At 36.4% G+C, this 19,384-nt stretch overlaps 1 protein-coding gene across 1 annotated transcript; it reads right to left on the reverse strand.

Moving 5' to 3' along the window:
* Positions 1 to 4,864: 4,864 nt before the first annotated feature.
* On the reverse strand, positions 4,865 to 16,421 carry LOC131054201 (uncharacterized). The gene is made up of 11 exons (XM_057988664.2): positions 14,452 to 16,421; positions 13,538 to 14,349; positions 13,223 to 13,456; positions 12,908 to 13,092; positions 12,222 to 12,570; positions 8,111 to 8,188; positions 7,189 to 8,010; positions 6,870 to 7,112; positions 6,654 to 6,757; positions 6,139 to 6,484; positions 4,865 to 5,788 (listed from the first exon to the last, which is right to left on the reverse strand). Exons 1-11 carry the CDS (start codon positions 16,340 to 16,342, stop codon positions 5,393 to 5,395), a joined length of 5,460 nt encoding a protein of 1,819 aa, XP_057844647.2. The 5' UTR covers positions 16,343 to 16,421; the 3' UTR covers positions 4,865 to 5,392.
* Positions 16,422 to 19,384: the final 2,963 nt, after the last annotated feature.

Here is a 19,384-nt window from a genome sequence, read left to right on the forward strand (position 1 = left end):
CAACAGTAAACCGGTAAAACAATTTAGCAGACAAACCGATTAGCATACATGCAAACCAAATAACAAATAATGCATTCACCCACAGAAGCACAAACACCATAACACAGAAGATCTTGATGTGGAAACCCAAATGGGAAAAACCACGGTGAGATGGACCTCACAAGTAACTATCTGCAAAATAGGAACCAGACCGGTTAAGGTCACACAATGTTCTTTACCATAACAGATCTTGTTAGGGATCTCAATCTCTCTTAGGAGATAAGTCCGATCAAAGACTACCTTGCTAAAGGATTTTAGATCCACAGATGTGAACCACCTTGTTAGAGAATTTTACAAAGGCTACTCTAAGCCTACCCGGTTAAGGGCTTCAGACTTGTCGAAGATGTGAGTAATCAACAAGTGAGTGATCTAACTAATAGCATAGATTGCTTGGTTAGATCCTTGATAGCTCGTTTCTAATGCATTCCAGCATTACTTCAATCTTCAACACATTCACACTTTGCCTCTTCTCGCAGACCTCAACTTGTCTTCTATGTACTCACTCACAAAAACTCTTCAACCACCTTAAACCCTAGCAACTCCTAAAACCCTAGACATGATGTCCTTATCAAGGAATCTAATTTCAAGTCGGTCCAATAGGTTTACAATCCAATTTCCTAGGTTCAATGAATCTAGACATACTTGGTAACACGACACAAAAAACACCGCCAGAGTGTCGGCACCGTCAAACATTCGGTGGATGGTAACTCATCACAAAATGTCGGTTGGTAACTCATCACAAAGTACTACCAGTTCATACAAAATACCAGTTGCCGGTTTGACAAAATGAAGACCGAGAAATATGTGTTATGTCGCTTTGATCCTTCGAACCGCTTGGGATCCTCAAACCGCTTGGGGTCTACATACCGCTTTAGATCGGTAATCACTTTCTGCAAAACACCAATAGTCTAAGGACTATAATGCATCATACCGGTTGGAACAAGTACCAGTTGAGCTTTAACTTATACAAGAGTGATCTCAATGCAAGTGTGTGTCCATCAATGACAATCACAACATAATCATCAAAAATGCCAACACAATCTTCCTATCAATCATTGCATATTTGAGGTATATATTCCATCATTTACTTTAGTATTCACACTTCCTATTTCAATTAAATTCAAGGTTAATTCCTAAATCGAGGTTTGAGCCAAGGCAAACCCATATCCACGACCCATTTTCTCTCTTTTTGTGTGCATGTAATTAATTTAGGAGTTGCGATAGAAGATTCTGAGAAAATAGACGACGATAAACATGTTCCATTTTTAAAAGTGGTGGACTAGGGCAACCTACAACCTCGATCTCAAAAAATTTACATGATATTCTGAAAGTGGGTGCATCTCCCTGATCCAAAAAAGATCTCATTTGCTCATCCAAGAATTGTAGGAGCAGGACGAACTACCACCCTAGTCTCGATAATTCAACCCAAAGTTTTTGCTATAGGTTCTTATTCACTTTCCTTTATTTGATCTCTATTTGTGACTTTGTGTGAAGTTTGTAGCATCTTGTTATTACTACATTCAATTGCAATCCTTCATTGTTTTATCCTAAACTTTATAATACAAAACTAATTTCAACTCTAAAAGAGAAAAATAGAAAAAAAAATAAAAAAATCTAGTAAGTGTTATGGCCCTTTTGTCTAATTAAATTATGGCTAGATCTATTGGATTTATCCCTCTTTTAATGTATGGTTGATTTGGTGAGATTAGGGGTCTTTTAATATATGCTTTATTTAGGGCCTAGGGTTGAGGGATAGGGTTTCTAGGGTTGAGGTTATATGGTTTAGGGTTGATAGTATATTGTTGAGGGTTTATCATGCAAGCCTCAGGGCCAAGGGTTGAGTATTTAGTGTTGAGCGAAATGGTACATACATACATACATGCATATAGATTACACACATATTATACATATATATGTATGAATTTATGTCAAACAAACTCGTACGTAATTTGTTTAGTAAAACAAACGCGTACATGTTCTTTACATATAAAAAACATATATGAGTTTTTTTAAAATATAAAAACATGTACAAACTTCTTGAATTATAACAACGTATGGGCTAATAGTTCAAATTAGATGCACATGTTAAGGCCTATACTTAGGCATGGATGACAGGGTTGAGGCTTGGGAGCCTCTTTTCCCTCCTTTCTACGTGTTTTATTCTTCCAATTTGGTTTCTCAACTTCTTTGTCATCACTTGTTTACACGTTATCAAGTGGGTATTTGTAAAATTGTCACCATAATTTCGCATGTCTTATGAGATTTCTAACCATATAAATTTTTATAAATTTGAACAACATTAACATATTAATTTTTAATTTATTTTACCAATGTTTCCATAGTTCTCAAAGACGTGTACCATTTTTTTAATAACTTTTGACCTACTTGCCCAAATTTGAAATAAGTTATATATTATTAGTCTACGCTTTGTTCTTTACAGTTCCAAAAAAATGCATTTTTTATTATTTTGGTGCAAGTTATGTGACCTACATGCACATGTATTTGATTTTTAGGATGTGTCCACTTTTAAAAATTATTTAACAAAAAATACACAATTTTTAGTAATCACTCTTAACTAAAGAAAACAAAACACTTTTGTGCATGGGAAGGATTTGACTCTCTTAATATTATCCATTTTTGGAAAAATCTAGTAGTTTAGAAACTAGATTTAGAGTACTAGAATTCTTGATCTTTTGGTATCTTCAAATTTTGAATGCGCAAGTCTCAAATTGCTCCTTTAACTTCAAATTTAGCTTATTTCAGAAAAATGAAAAAAAAGTAGCCACTTTTGACACCCTTTTTGTTCACCATCTTGGTGCACATACCCTGGGATGACATATGGAACACACATGGTAACATAAACAAAATATGATATCCTTGAAAGAGAAGATGACTTCATGAGTGAAAGACAAGAAGATATGGATATAGAAGAAAAAGATCCAAAGGAATAGATAGATTGAGAAACCTAAGAAAATAAATTAGGATTAGAACTTCAAGAGGACAACGAATCCAATTTAGAGTTAGTACGAAGCCTTCAAGAATCCAATTAGGTGATCATAGATCTAAAAGTTTAAAGTGAAGAAAGGAAAAGGATTGAAAAAGAGGTGAGAACCCAGCCAAAAGTAAAGGAAGAAAATTGTGAAAGGTTAGAGTTTGAGATTGTTTCCTTGAGAAAGGAACTAGAAAGGATATAATCCAAGTTGAATAAAGGCTCAAATTTGATTAGTGTGCCAAGAGTTTGGATAATATGTTAAATGATCAAAGATCATCATTCAATAAGACATGACTTGGTCATAAAGAACACCAAATAGCTAATAAAGAAGACTATAAAATGGCACCAAAGAAGTCTAATGAAGAACCAAAGAGTTTTGTTGAGGCCCTAAAGAGTCCTATAAAAAAAGGAAGTTTTCAAGTCCCATATAAAATATACATTCCTCCAACAATTAACAAGAACAAGTTCATAATATCCTTCCCAATTACAAGACACCGACATAAAATAAGCTTTCAAAGTTTCTTTTATGGTTATTGTTTTCCATGCAATCATTTTGGTCACAAGGCAAAAGATTGTAGAGCACATGTGAGATATAATTATGGTTGGAACAAAAATAGAAGTTCTTATGGGTGGTCAAAGAGGAAATTTAACTCATTTGCCCTATTGGTAGATTATTATATCATATGCTACAAATGCAACTACTATAGCCATAAAAGAAAATTTTGTAGAAGTTGTCTTATTGAACCTCTTCCTCCTCTTCCTCTTCCTCTTCCTCCTCCTCTTCTTCCTTTTCTTCTTCTTCCTCCTCTTCTTCTTCCTCCTACTACTCCTCTTCCTCTTCCTCTTCCTCTTCCTCTTCGTCCTCATCCTCTTCCTCGTCGTCCTCTTCTTCTTACTCTTTTTACTCGTCTTCCTCTTCTTCTTCCTCTTCTTCTTCTTCTTCCTCTTCTTGTCCCTCTTCCTCCTCTTCTTCCATCTTACATGTTCCATCTTCTATTGTTAATAGCATATATATCTTAAACATAAATCAAATATACATTTATGGAAGCATCTGTTTAATTTTACACTATTCTATTTAAATAATTTATACACAAATTTATTAATTATAAGCTTAAGATTATATTTATGATGTGTGCGATTTAAATAATATAAAATTATTTATCTTATTCACCGCATGCCTAAAAATTAAGAGCTTCTATTTTTTTGGAAAAGATTCCAAGCACAAATTTTTTTATTCATGAGACCGCCTCTTCCTTGAAAATAAAGCTTAAACCCCTCATGAGACCCCTACCTATGGGTATCAGAAATTTTAAATGAATTTTACAAGATTATCAACATAATGAGAGTTTTAACACCACTACATTATCATCCAGCGAAATGCCTCTGATTAGGTTCTGTTGATTTTTTCATAGCACAAAGCGTTGAGTCTGGGTGTTAACTTTCGTTTGCTGTAATAGGGTTGTAACCGACAAAATTGACACCAGAAACTTTTGTAAAATAATGATGAGAAACAGAGCATTAAAAACCCTATGGAAGTTGACAACCCTTTTAGTTGAAAATGGAGCCTCATTCTCAATCACTTTTCGAAATGCTACTGCTTCTACAATCCTTTGGCGTTAACACTTCTTCTGTTTTGTTTACTGGATTTCTTCTACGAATGTTTACAACAATCTTTCTTCTGCAATTTATTTTTCTAGCATTATTTAGAAATTGTTTTCGAAGGAATGTTCAAATATCAAATGCTTTGATCGACAAACTTGGACTGTGAAATACAGAATGTGGTACCAATATAAACAAGGCCATTCTGTAATGTTTAAATATGTAGGAACCGACTGATATAAAGATCCTTTTATAAAATTAAAATATCATTAAAATTCCATTATATATCAGTTCCAGACCTCTCAAATTCAGGCAAGTCTGGAATAGTGTAGTGACAGCTATACATTATATATTTCTCTTCAAGATGGATTATGTACTCTGTTAGCAACTGTATTACCTCATAACTCAGGAAGTCTGAGATAGGTAAGTATAGTGACAGCTACACATTAACTATTTCTTTACAAAATGGATTACCTGCTTGGTATCAAGTGTTCTGTTTTGCCTCCAAAATTCGGGCTAATCTGGAATAGGTAAGTTTAGTAACAGCTATACATCCACAATTTCTTTACAGAACGGATTTTGTACCTTGGTAGAGCGAGTATTCTGTTTTAACTAAAAAATTCTGGTGAATTCTGGTGTAGTGATAGCTATACGTTACTTATCTTTACAAAAAGGATCGGATTCTGTATTTTGGTACCAAGTATTCTATTTTACTTCCAAAATTCAGGCGAATTTGGAAGTGTAGTTATGGCTATACATCAGCTATTTCTTCACAAAATGGACTATGTACTTTGGTAGCAGGTACTCTGTTTTGTGAAGCACAAGCACGTCGCTAGAAGCTCCTTCGTTGAAATCGTTACCTTTCTCACCAATTAAAGCAGAGGAGAGAAGGATCATTCCTCCTCTGCTATAGTTGATTGATGTGTGAGGATCTAGGGCAGTGTATACGCCGCTCCCATATACGGTTCCATGTCGCACCTCCACTCCTTGGCCACCTATCTTGAAGCCTTCTTCTATAATCTTCTCTATGGCATCTTTGTCAGTTCCATGAAAGACTAACATCTCTTCCACACTTTTCCTCTGCTTTTCGAGTTCTTCTTTGGCTTTCTCATATACCATTTGCAATTTTTTATTCAATATATGCTCAACCTTTATTACCTGCTTGTACAGATCAAAATCAGGTATATATCTTTTACAGATCAAAATAAATCAGGTATATTTAGTTAGAGAAATAGAGATTTCTTTATCAAAATCAGGTATATATCTTTAACAGATCAAAATAAATCAGGTATATTTAGTTAGAGAAATAGAGATTTCTTTATGTTTCTCTGTATGAAATAAAAAGAGGTAAAAATTTATTCAAAACAGAAGAAATACAAAATAAGGCACAACTGTGGAAGGAAGTCATTTTTATTGTGTCACCATATTATATATGCTGAACTTTGTAAATTTATTAATAGTGAAGATATTTATAAATTTATTAATAGTGAAGATATTTATCAACTTGCCTTATAATCGTTCCTGCTAGACATCCTAAAAAATTGCGACTCTGCAAGTCTGAAATGGTATTCGGCAGGGGTATCACCAGTGAAATTTTGAGACATTTCATACTGCACTCTGGTGAGGTTGCGGTCGACAGAAATTGGCCAGGAGATTGCTGCAGGATCAAATGCCAGGTTTTTATAGTGCACTATATATCGGGGAATCGCTTGATAAGGATCGTACACCACAAATTCATCATAAAGAGTGCCTCCTTTGCCTTTTCCGTCTCTCTTTGAAAACAGAGAATCGTATCCCTTTTTATTAATTTGCTGCTTATCCATCTTAGCCATATATGGATTAACTTGTTGCACCCTACGGAAACGAAAAAATAAAGAAATTATTTACAATCCTTTTTCCTAATAAAGCCAGCCAAGAGAACTATATTCTCATTTATAATGGTACTAGGATTAATGTGCTTGAATTTGAAGTGACTGGGAAGATCAGTATTAGGCAAACAAATAACACGTCGAACAAGACTTACGTCCAAGTCCTCCCAAGAAGAACCTCACAGAGTAAGAGTTTGTTGCTCCCTTTTGTGTAAATTTGTTGAGCGCTCTTGGAAGAATCGGTAGCAAAATAAATCCCCTATTACAAAAATGTTATAAGAATGAATTACCAAATTATCTTTACATTCAATTTGCGAAAAAAGAACTTGTCAAAAATAATTTGCTTCGGTTGTAAGTGAAGGATGTCTTACCCGTCCAAACATATTTTGTTTATCTGGGGGTGGAAGCTCAAAGCCCTTCTTGATAATCCCTTGAATGCCTTGATCACTAGTTCCGTGGAAGAGAAGTTGCGTGGGAGAAGTGGGACTGATGAGATCCTTCTGAGTCTCTAAAAACTTGATTTTTAAATGCACGCTAGACACCTTTTCAATCTTCGTCACAATAGGAAGAATACCATGTTTTGGCTGGATGAATTTTTCCGTTCGGTCTCTAACCTGCATTCCCAATCAAAATAAGAGCTAGAAGGCAACAAATGTTCCATGTTTATAATGCGAGAACAAGCAAACGTACCAGCAAATATTCTGCAGCCGTCTCACTCTCTGAATCAATCTCTGAGATTGATGACTCTTCAGTCACATTCTGTGTCTTCAATTTCGAAATTTCTTTCTTCAGTTCTTCCTTTTTCAATGAAAGTTCCTTAACCTCCCGTTCCTTCTCTTTTGCCGCCTTTTCCTTTTCTATCTCAATACAAATACCACATGGATTTGCTTTGCAATCTTTGTAGCATTTGAGAGAACATGGATGCCCACACTCCAACTCCCTGGGGCAGGAATGCATACAAAGCAAACCTTGCTTCTTCATAACTCGCCAGCATTTAAAGACCTCTGTGTGTCCACACTTCTTAAACTTGTAGCTTATTTCCTCCGAACAGAGTATTGTTTCCTCGTCTTGTGAGCAGCGCTTTGTTGCTTCGTGGCCACAACTTCGGAACTGAAATAGAACTTGCTCGCCACAGGGCGGATGCTCCCCATGATGACATGTACTCGAGCACAGGTGACTGCATTCAAGAACAGCCCTGCAAGGCCTTGTGCAGAAAAGAGGATTGAAAGAAGACGCATCTTTATTGCACAGTAAAAAAGGAGGGTCGCAAGAATGTCTTGGACAACGAAGATACATTTGCTCGCTGACACATTCCCGCTCTTTGAAATACTCGATGAGGGTTCTCCAATGCGGAGACTTTTCTAAAAACAAATTGTGATCGCCACAGAAATATAGGCCTCCTCTTGCTCTGGAAACAGCAATGCAGAGCCTATTTCGCCTAGCTAGATATCCAATGTTTCTATCGTCATTGGATCTTACGAGGGATACAATCACAATGTTATTCTCTGAACCCTGAAACCCCAACAGTGAAACATCAAACGACAACACTGTCAACATCAATACTATCTATTGCACCATATCAATTTTTTAGGCAAGAGAGGCACATTCTTACTTGAAATCTATCGATCGAAAGAACTTGAACGTCTTTAGCACCTGTCTTTCCCTCCAATTTTTTTCTCAACAAAGACACCTGCATGACCAAAACATAAAATTAAATAGCGAATGTTAAGGGCTCACAATATTGCAGCTTTCTTCGTAAAAAATTAACTAGGAAGAGTGGCTGCATATTGTCTCTGAATTGCCATGGCAGTATTAAAAATATTATTTGCGTCTCTCTTCCTTTATTCCATATCCATTGCCTTGTGATCAAATTTGCATATGCTAAGTTGCTGGCAACAGTGCCCTGTTCGTATACTTCCACCTGAAGCAGCTAGGATATGGCTAATTAAAGCTCTTTAGTCAGAAAATGGAGGCGGGCACGTATGCAGAGCAAACAAGGCAAAATGATATTTTATATATTCATATAGTAGAGGGTTAAATTAAGAAACTGTTACTTGTTACTTGATGTGCATTCTGATGCATGCTTGGCGCGTTTTACAATACTTTTAAAGACATGATTTCATACACATATCTCATCATATTTGTCATGTTCCCTGTGAAATTGTGAATACTATTGTCCTTTAAGCTTCTAGTCAGTTTTGATATCCCCTGTTTCTCGGTGTAATTTAGATGAAAGAGTTTTGATATCCCCTGTTTCTTGGTGTAATTTAGATGAAAGCCTGCAGTCGGCATAGTGTTATGGCATATGCTTATAAATTCAATAATTTTCTTTATCGCGGCTTGCTGTAATAATAATATCACTGACATGAGCATTATTTCGTGCAATGAACGATTCGAAACCTGAATTACTCGGGTCAGAAGGATGTTACTCATCCCATATAGAACCAATGTGTGATATCATGGCGCACGCTTCCTATAATCCGAGTCATTGCCGATTGAACTAAGTACGTCATAACACGCTTCCTATAATCTGAGTCATTGCCGATTGACCTAAGTAGGTCATAACTTTACACGGGTCAAGTTTGTTTAATATCTTAAGTATCAGGATAAAGCTTTATTTCAAGCTTCTGTGGCATTTTAAAAGATTTTAGTGTTGAACTAAGACATATGGATTTGACCCCCACGCTTTCTTCTAAAACAGGACGCCACTTTCATCATAGTTCTTCAAGCAAACCAAATGAATAGGCGTTAGATTTTATTTGCTTGCAAGCATTATGTGATGCTGCAGCAGGGCATTTTATTTTTAGTATGAGGCATACCTTTGGTGGACCTGTGGTACCTTTTAGACACATTCCTTTTTTCCAGCCAGGCGGCTTTTGAGTCTCTATCCTCAAGGTATTGAGATGGCGTGGTATTTTTCTGTTCAAAAGTGCGTATTGAAGGGTTTTTTCATCAGCTTGTTCCATATCAGCAGGGTTTTTTTTTTCTTACCTGCCTTGCTTTCTCTAACCCTACTTCCACTTCAAAAATAAGGTTTTCTTTATTTTGAAGAGTTTTCTAAAGGTACAAATAGAGTATTGTTAATAGATTTTTGGTTTACTGGTGAAGTTGAATGATTCTGAATGAGTCTATCAGAAATCAAATCTTGTTGAATGCAAAGTCTTAACACTATAAAAGATGAGATAGAGATCGTGATCTAAATAATTTTGATGGAATGAATATCCTTCAACCTTTGACTGTCAACTGAAAAAATTCAAACAAAAAGATTTCAATCTAAAATTCCTGTTCCCATAATAATTAACTAAAAAATTCTGAATCTGATATTAAAAACCCTTTAAAAAACAAAATATTTGGTTCTTTGAGAGACGAGGCAGGTAGACAATTCATGAAGAGGTGGATGATCAACTATGCCCATTCCATATGGACATTTTAAAACAAAATAGATTTCCTTAACAAGGGAGGCTATTTAGCCTCCTAAATTGAATGCAGTTTTGATAAAAGGCACGTGTGTGTTGTACGTGGTTATTGCTTATCCCTTCTCCATTGTAACAGAAATCCAGCCTAATCGAGAGCTTCCTCCATATGTTTGATTTCCAAATTAAAAATCATCCTATATTCTCAGTGCAAATTGAATATCTCTTTTAATTAGAATTTTGATTAGTTTGGATGAACTTAGAGATGATGTACTAACTCATCCAGTTCTGTGGAGCTCTTAAAGGCTATATTTGGCTTATCCACTTCTTTAAAGATATGTTAGGTATCTAATATATCAAATAATAATAAAAAAAATTCTATAGTTTTCCATTGGGTCTACATGAATTGTAGAGGCTTCTGACATGTATTGAAGATGGTCTCCTTTTTTCTATTATTGTTTTCAGATATGAGAAATGTTGTATGAAAGCTTCTGCTAGATCACCCCATGACTTAATTCCAGGTGGAAGTTGGGAGAACCATTCCATGGCTTGTTCACCTAAGCTTTGTGGGAACAATCTCATCAAGTACGTTTCTTCTATTGCTACCTCAATGCAAGCTGTGAAAAACTGTCTTATATATGCCTTAGGGTCTTCCTTTGCCTCTGTATTTATGCTCAGATCATTGATGGCAACTGATCTCTACTATGTTGTATTTTGTCATCTTAGTCTTATATTATTTGATGTAAGTTATTGATGCAAGTCTACAACGGATATCAAATAGAGCTCTTAAAGACTATATTTGGCTTATCCACTTCTTTAAAGATATGTTAGGTATCTAATATATCAAATAATAATAAAAAAAATTCTATTGATTAGTTCTGCAAACAATAATAGAAAGAAGGAGACCATCTTCAATATATGTCAGAGGCCTCTACAATTCATGTAGAACCAATGGAAAATTATAGAATGATCATCATGAAAGGTGGTTCACATATCTTTGACAATTCAACCTCAAATAAGAAAATGAGTTACAATTTGCTTTGGCAAGTATTCATGAATATTATGTCATAGACCTCAACATTTTAAAGTTATAAAAGAAAATAACAGTGAGACAAAGGTTCCTTAACTACAACACGTTATATGGGTATATCTAGAATTTTATTGTTGTCTATGGAAAATGACATATAAAGCATATTATAAATCTTTATGTGGAGTGTAGTACATTTTTTGAAAAAAATTTACAATGTTTATTTTTTCTTAGTATCTTGAATCGATATCATTGCTTTTTGTAATAAATCTAATTTGATTATAAAATTTTATGTGTATTCAAAAAAATAATACATACAATAAAAATTTTAAATCTAATTTTAAGAGTTATAAAATGACATTTTCAAATGACTCAATTTGATCTTCTAAATGTTAAGCAATTTTTATTTTTTTTCCAACATTTTAATAGACTTTAAAGACTCCATTGAAATTTTGACTTAAGTCTAGAAGATTCTACCTAAAGAGATTTGATCTAAAAGAAGTTAATATAACCCCTTTAATAAAATTCTTAAATCATTTATATATACATAAACAATTTGAAATACTTTATATGGTTATCTCTTAGCTTTTCAATAGCCATGACAAGTTTGGGATGTCTATATGAGTATATTTTGACGAACTTGGGACAGTTCTTGTAAAGCTTGTTGAAGGAGATTATTTTAGAATTTGACCAAGTCTGACCAAGTTGGATGTAATTGCAAAGCACAAAGTGTTACTACCACTCGATTCATGGATATGGTGATTAGAGGACTATAAAGAATCAACGGACGCCACTCTATCAACTGGTAAGGTTAGGAAAATTTGAAACGTTGCTTCTCAAAAAGGGATAAATGATATGAAAAACAACTCGGAATATCCAACTGATAGTTTTGGATAGAATCCTCCTTTTTAACTGAAAGTTAAAAAAAATTTACATTTTCAAGTTCCTTCAAAGTAGATTTTAGACTAGATAAACACCCAAAAATCAATATATAAATGCCATTTCCTTGAACAGCCACATAGGGTGCTCCATTTCATGAAGTAATAAAAACTGTACAAGACGATTAATCGGTTGTGGGGAAAAAAAGGGGATATTTTAACAATGTTCTATGAAGAAATCTGGTACTCGAGATTGCCTTTTGATTGCCTCTTTTAAGAAATGGCTTTAAAGTCGATAAGATTAATGGATTTCTTACATGGAGTTGACCATAATCCTATCAAATGTGATAGTTGGACATGCTTTTGAGTGTGATATGAAATTGCACGCAAGTAGAAGAAGCATACCTGTCCATTATAGGCTGCCAGTACAGTTATATTCTGAGGATTCTCTCCTTCGGCTAGCATCAAACTTAAAAGGGCAACCACCATTTCTGATTCTCCTTTGTTTGCGTAACTGTTTTCGTGTTTAGTCTCTGGATATGTATGAGACCAAAAATGCATTGGAGTTGTAATACAAGAAGGCGCCTCGTTCCTTCTCCCTCTAACAAGCTCGGTGTTTGATCTTACATGTGGATATATGGGCAAAATCATGGGTAGAAACTCCTCTCTCATGCGGCTCTGTACAGCAAGTGATTGGAAGGGAAACTTGTTGTATTCAACCAATCTTTCAAACATCGACACTGAGAAATCATGCCTGTGAGAATAATACGGGGCAACTTATGATCAGAACTGCACCAAATACTACGTATAAATGACTTCTCATCAAAAGACCAAACCTTGTCGAGTAATGATTGCTCTGAAGATTTTAAAATAGAATTTTTTGTTTGAACGAGACACAGCGTGATGGTCTTTTCCATCAAATTTCAGACAGCTTCATTTCATGTAGCCCATGTGTTTTAGAAGGAATTCTTAGGCAGTACAGGTCGAAATTGAAAATGAGAGTTATAACATGTCATTGTCGTCTTTCATGTTTTAACAGATTGAGGTATTAAACACAGAGACATGCATTTGAAGATAGCGTGCATACATACCAGAGCTCCAGCTCATAACATGCTACACTGGGTGATAACTGGTAATGATCCCCAATAAGAATCAGATGTTGTACACTGGGTTGAAGAGCAGCCAACACTTGAGGTTCCAAAATTTCTGAGGCCTCTTCCACAAAAACAATTGCCGGTCTGAGCATTTTAAGAACACTGAGATGCATCGCTGCACCCTGAAAAAGCTTTCATAATCAGAGCTTTGATGGAAGGGCTTGGCATTGACCTATGTTTATAATTTGAAAATTTAAACAAACAAACTAATGCCGTTTTTGTTAAGTGTGAAAAAAGTTTAAAAACACTCACGGCCGTTGTCATCCCAACAATGCTAGCCTCTTGAAGCACTTGCAGCTGCCGACGTTGATTGATTTCTTTCATCATCTCACAGATTTCATCGTATTCCTTCTTTAAATCTGCAAGGCTTTTCAAACCCAGCTCATATTGGGTTTGCATTATCACATGTACTAATAGTACGCGGCAGTGTTCATTTAAGTGCCAGGGATTCTCGTTCAGCAGCCATCGATATTTGTCTATGTCTATCTGCATTGAAATTAAATTATTAGATTACGAAGTAGCGTTCTCCGAATAACTGCTTGGAGGCAACATGGGTAAGAAATTTACATGTAAATTAACTCGCTTTGAGAATAAGTTGCCATCATCTTCTCTTTTGAAAGGAAAGAAGTTGTTCTCTAGCCACGATCCGTTGTCTTGCGATCTCTTTGAACCAGGTACCCAGAAATCCTCCATGGATTCATCTTCGCTTGGATCCTCTTCAACTTCGTCTTGATAACTGTATCCCTCGGTACCTCTGCGTAACTTATTAGAAGCCAAAATTTCATCTACTACTCGTTGAGGCTTACAATGAGAGAAACAATTCTCCACAAGTTCGAACGTCTTCATGGGCGGCTTCCACTCACGAATTTGTCTTGAGATTGCATTATGCAACGAGGTAGTAAAACGTCTTGCTTCCGTGCTTTCACCAATTTTGCCTCTAATAGATTCCCCAAGCGGGGTTTCCTCAGGAAAATTCTCGAGGAGTTGTTTACCAGACTGTGATTTGGAGAGCAATAGCCTTAGTTGCCTATCTGGCATGTGAGTAATTAGCGTTTCTGAATCGAAAGCATTACTATCTATTAAGCTATTAAGAGCCATCTCCATCTTGTATTGAATTTCCTGCAACCGATGCCTGCAAGCCGTCCATTCAGACGAAAATTCGTCCACCCGGCTAACCTTCACACTCAAATTGTAATCCTGGAGCGCAAGTTCAGTACTTCTCCTTCCTACCCTCACCAAATTTTTGCAGAATGGCAAGCAACCCAACAAAAAATTATCCAAACCATGATTCTTATAAGTGATCACAAGTATCGGACCAGTGGGTAAAGTATCTGCTGTTAAAAGAAGGCGCACCAGTTTTACTCCAAGATATGTCTTGCCTGTTGTCAAAACAAGTCAACACTAAAACATAAGCTGTTCCTATTTTAAAGGATTTAGCCTTGAGAAAAATTACATTCAAGTGGTGGTGTTTATGTGCATACCTGTGCCAGGGGGCCCTTGAATCAAAACTAATCGGTTGCTTAAGGCGAGCTTAAGTGCCTCAGTTTGGCTCTCATCAAGGCTCATTCTACATCCACTAGTGAGCAAATTGTCCAGTTCAGAGACCGGTGCTCTCAAAAAGGGAAAAAGTGTTGGGAATTTTAAATTATCATTTAAACTTCCATCAGGGAAGATCTGACCTTTCTTCTCAAACAGACAGCTCCAGTCCAGGGTTGTCGAGGGAGTAAGATATTCTGGAGGGCAGCTTGGCCAGTGTCCGTAGACAAGCTCTTCTACAAATGGAAAATTCACAAGATCCTTGTCTTGTAAAGCTTTCAACACGGGTTGATAGGCCTTATAAAATGTAGGGCTTTCTGCAATAACAATCCTAGAGGCCGCCAATAGACGACCGATTGCTTCAATTTCTACCACTGCAGAGCCACCTCTTCCTTCCACAATCTCTACAAAGATCATTACCATTTTTTCCGCGGCATCCTCACAATGCGCTACAATGCCCCAAATCGGGGAATCGAAATTCCCTCCATCATCAGACAGGCAAATGAGGTTTCCCTCCTTAAGACACTTACTGCTGTACACCCTTTCCGTTGCCACTGCTATGGTTAACCCTGAATAGCTTCCACCGAAATGGAATCCTATGAGGACCCCATTCGGCCAAACCCTCATGTCCTTTGGGTCCCATTTGTTCTTCTTCAGATCAGATATTCCCTTTTTCAGACCCCAGAAGCAATCCTCCTTGAGCAATCGGAAGTAAGTGTCCATATACTCCTCAACTGACCCGTAGCTTCCCTCCGTCTTAACATACGGCAACCCTTTAAAATAAATTTCCATAGAGGCCTCATCTGTCAAGCTGTCTGTCATCTCAGATTCCATAGGGACCAACTGCATCTTACTCCGTTCAAGATTACACGCAGATATGGCATCACCAGCTTGAGCAGTAAGCATATGCAAAAGAAACTCACAGTGGCAATCAAGCTTTTCGCCGCCCTTATCTTTCACCATGTCATTCAGGAGGGGTAATACCTCTGCAACACTCTGGCTGTTGTGCGTTGCTATGCGCGCCAAAAAGTTTATAAACCGATTCTCCTCTATCAGAGGGCGGAGTTCCCTAAGAGAGCGTTGTAAGAGAATGGTACCAGAGAAAAGCCTGTAAAACTTCTTTAACCTCGTAGCATATAGTGGGGCCTGATTATAGTCAGAGATAATCGTAACTAGCTCCATTACAGGGCTCACAAGATCAAGTGGTGGACTTTTGTAGTTGAGAAGCTGAAGAAACCCAGCCGGGCATTTAGTAGTCTCTTGCAAAACTCTTTCTGGGTTGCTCTTACAATGCATTAAAAGCTCATTCAAGTAGGAAAGCAAATCTTCTAGGCTTCTCAGCTTACACTCCACTAGACATGCATACAGACACCTTGGACTCTCTGCTGACTCATTCGTAATGTATTCAAGCACATCACCAATTTTAAGTTCAAACAGGCCTATCTCTGTTTTAGTATTCTCTCCTACTCTAAAATATACATTGCTGCTACTGTTCTGCTGCCACTGCCCCTCTGGGACAATTGGAGCAAGAAAACCATAGCCTTCACTCAATTGCAAAGTAACAACTTTACCTCTTTTAATGGCAGATTTTCTGGAAGTCCCTCCTCGTGAGGCATTAGAAGGACTAGGAGGCTGGTTCCTCCATGACTGGTCAGAAGATGAAGAACTAGAAGCTGTTGATGTGCGTCTCCAAGAAGAACTTTGTGAGGATCCACTGCGTCCCCTGCTAGACCAAGTGTCGCTGGTGTTATTGGTAGATGACTTGTTCCTCCAATTATCACATTCATCACTTCGACCGCGTGGCCGATTCTCACTGCTAAACCCTCCTCTCTCCATGCCGGCAAGCTTCAGAGCTGCTCTTACTCCACATTAGTTATATTATATTTGGCACCCTTGAAATGCGCGTGCCTTGTGCAGACATTCCTTTCTTCGGAGTTTCCCTTCATTAACTTTAAGTCGTGTCAACTTTGATGACAAGAGCAAATTTTTATTAGTTTCCCCTTCTTTATTCCCGTCGCAGGCTGGCTCACAGGTCTTTATCATTGTTGTCGCGGTGGGCTCCTCGAGATAGAAAATGGTTCTTTATTGTTTATGTTTTTGTTTGTATTTTTCTTTTTGTTACTTGTTAGCGAAGTATCAGGCAAATGTGTGGTGGATGTCTTTCCACAGACTCACGCAAGGAATATATATTTACACCTTTCGGAAAACAACTATTTGGGAATCTTCAATTTCTGAACACTTCCCACAAAAAGTATCATTGAATATTTACTAGCAATTGCATCTTGGTGTGCAATGGATACACAAGAAAAGGCATGTAAGTTCAATTGGAGAAAATTTTAATCTAGTTTTGTATACATTTGTGTTGTACATGAGATGAATTGATAGTGAATTTGGCAAATGTTGTTGTTCGTGTAACAAAGGTTAGAAACTAGTCCATCCAAACATGAGTTAGACAAAACCTCTAAATTAGCTCCCATAGTCAATGTCAAAATGTCAAAGATGATCATATAAAATAACATTCCAATATAAATTTCAATGTCCATATAGGTTATGTCAAAATGACTATTATATATTTAATATTAAATATGGGTGTAACTTATTAATGAATTTTAATAAGTATATTAAGAGAGCTTGTAAGTCTAATAGATTTCTCGAGATATCATATTCACCATAAAATATGTATGTTCATTATAATTCATCTATTATAATTATTTAATAAATAAGTTTTACAAAAGATATTTAGGATCAGAATTACATATTTGTATATATGATTTGTCATTATATATTAAAGTTAATAAGACATTTAGTTTAAATTTAGTTAAAAAGTATAACGGTGGATATATATATAGCAAAACACAAGATGCATTATAGTAAAAATAAAGTAAAAGAGAAAAAGATCATAGTTGAATTGTACAATGAACCAATTCAACACACAATCCATGAGATCTGTAGTCATTATGCAATTGTGTGTGAATATTAAGGAATGTATAGAGGCACATCTATGGAGGAGACAACTGGCATTAATAAGGAGAGGGCACAAGTAAGACTAAGCACAACTATGCCACTAATATGATATGGCATTCTAGTTCTCGAATTGTCTAGAAAGAAATGGCAATTACTTTTTAGATGACCACAATAAATACGCCAACTACATAAAAGAGACGGCCAAAAGAAAGCGAATGCGAAAAGAATTGTCTCGAATTGTCTAGAAAGCAATGCCAATTACTTTTTAGATGACCACAATAAATACGCCAACTACATGAAAGCGAATGCGAAAAGAATAAATTGATAAAAGATTACCAGAATAAATAAATAAACAAATTACAATTGACCATGCCATTACTAATTTCCGTCTCTTTGGGTGGCATGAAAACCATTGGGAATTAAAGCTTGAGGAAGAGAGAATTGACAGGGGATCTTAATAACCTATTCTATAAGCTCCCATTTTATCACAGACAAGAAGAGAAGTGTTTGGGAATGAAAAATGACGATCTGGACACTATCTTATTCCAGGAGATGACATATCTTTGAGGCATTTTGTAAACAATTCAAATGCTATTTCAAAGCTTCCATTTTGGTAGTCACAACAACGAGGAGACAACATCAGTTAGGCATTTTGTCACATAACCCACGTGCTTGTCCTATGTTTTCACACTTTGCATACATGCATACCAAAGCTATCACTACGATAGCTTCCCCACATCTCCTAGCTCAGCACGGGCAGAGAAGATGTAGGCTTAAGGTTGCGATTTCAAATATTCTTGCAATCGTTACAATCTTTGAGAATACATTCCTTTGGGGCATTTTGTTAAACAATGCATTTTCCTTGTTTACACTTTCACATTTTGTGTATGCATCTCTACTAAGGTAGTTGCAATTAGGAAACTTGATAAAATCCCTCTATCTTTTATACTTTCAAGTATGTTCATACTTTGTTCAAAGATTTCCCTTTGGGTCAGGGACGAAGGACATTGGAAAAGAATTATCTTCATACCTGCCATTTACACTTGCTTGAAAGTTTCTAAAGCTTGACGAATGCTCATACCCTATTCCAAAGCTCCCATTGTATCATACGCAGGCTGAGAGAGTTGGTTTTACAACCAAGTTGCAATAGCTTGAAAGTTTCTAAAGCCTTTTCAACCATCTATCTCCTATGTATCTGATCCAGTCAATGCATATCCTTGAATCATTGCATTACGTGAGCTAACGTCTCTTTGAAGCATTCTGTCAAAACTCTAACTCCTATTTTGGCAGAGGCGAGCACGGAAAATCAGACGCTCCATATTTTCCCAATCGTCTTGCAATGATTTAACAAACTTTGAACCTTCACTTATTTGGCATCGGGTGAAACCACATCGTTCTTAATAGCAACCTATATTGATTTTTTTAATATCTCCACTCACATCTCAAAAGCGACATGTTATCTGTGTAACTGCGCAATTAAGAGACCAAAACCGCAATAGATGTGGACATATCGAGCTCTGACAATTATCGTACTTGCCCCGTTAGTGCGCTACAAACGGATGCCACTTTGAAACTTCCTTCCGCGTTCATTTCTCTCGCCTATTTAATGTTGTTTCAAAAATTTAATGCTCCAAAGTGTTCTAAATTGCGTACTTACACCATTGACTTGCCCAAAAAAAAATCAACAGATAAAACTTTCCCAGTCGTCTTGCATAGCTTATTATGAGATTTGAGCCATTGATTTTAAAAGTCACCCGGTGCATCTCATATAAGAGACGCCTTTGGCATAAAAAAATCAATGGATAAAACTTTCCCAATCATCTTGCATAGCTTATTATGAGATTTGAGCCATTGATTTTAAAAGTCATACGATGCATCTCATATAAGAGACGCCTTCGGCATAATTACGGAATA

This window comes from Cryptomeria japonica, chromosome 3, assembly GCF_030272615.1.
Source record: "Cryptomeria japonica chromosome 3, Sugi_1.0, whole genome shotgun sequence".
In the NCBI taxonomy this organism is placed as follows: domain Eukaryota; kingdom Viridiplantae; phylum Streptophyta; class Pinopsida; order Cupressales; family Cupressaceae; genus Cryptomeria; species Cryptomeria japonica.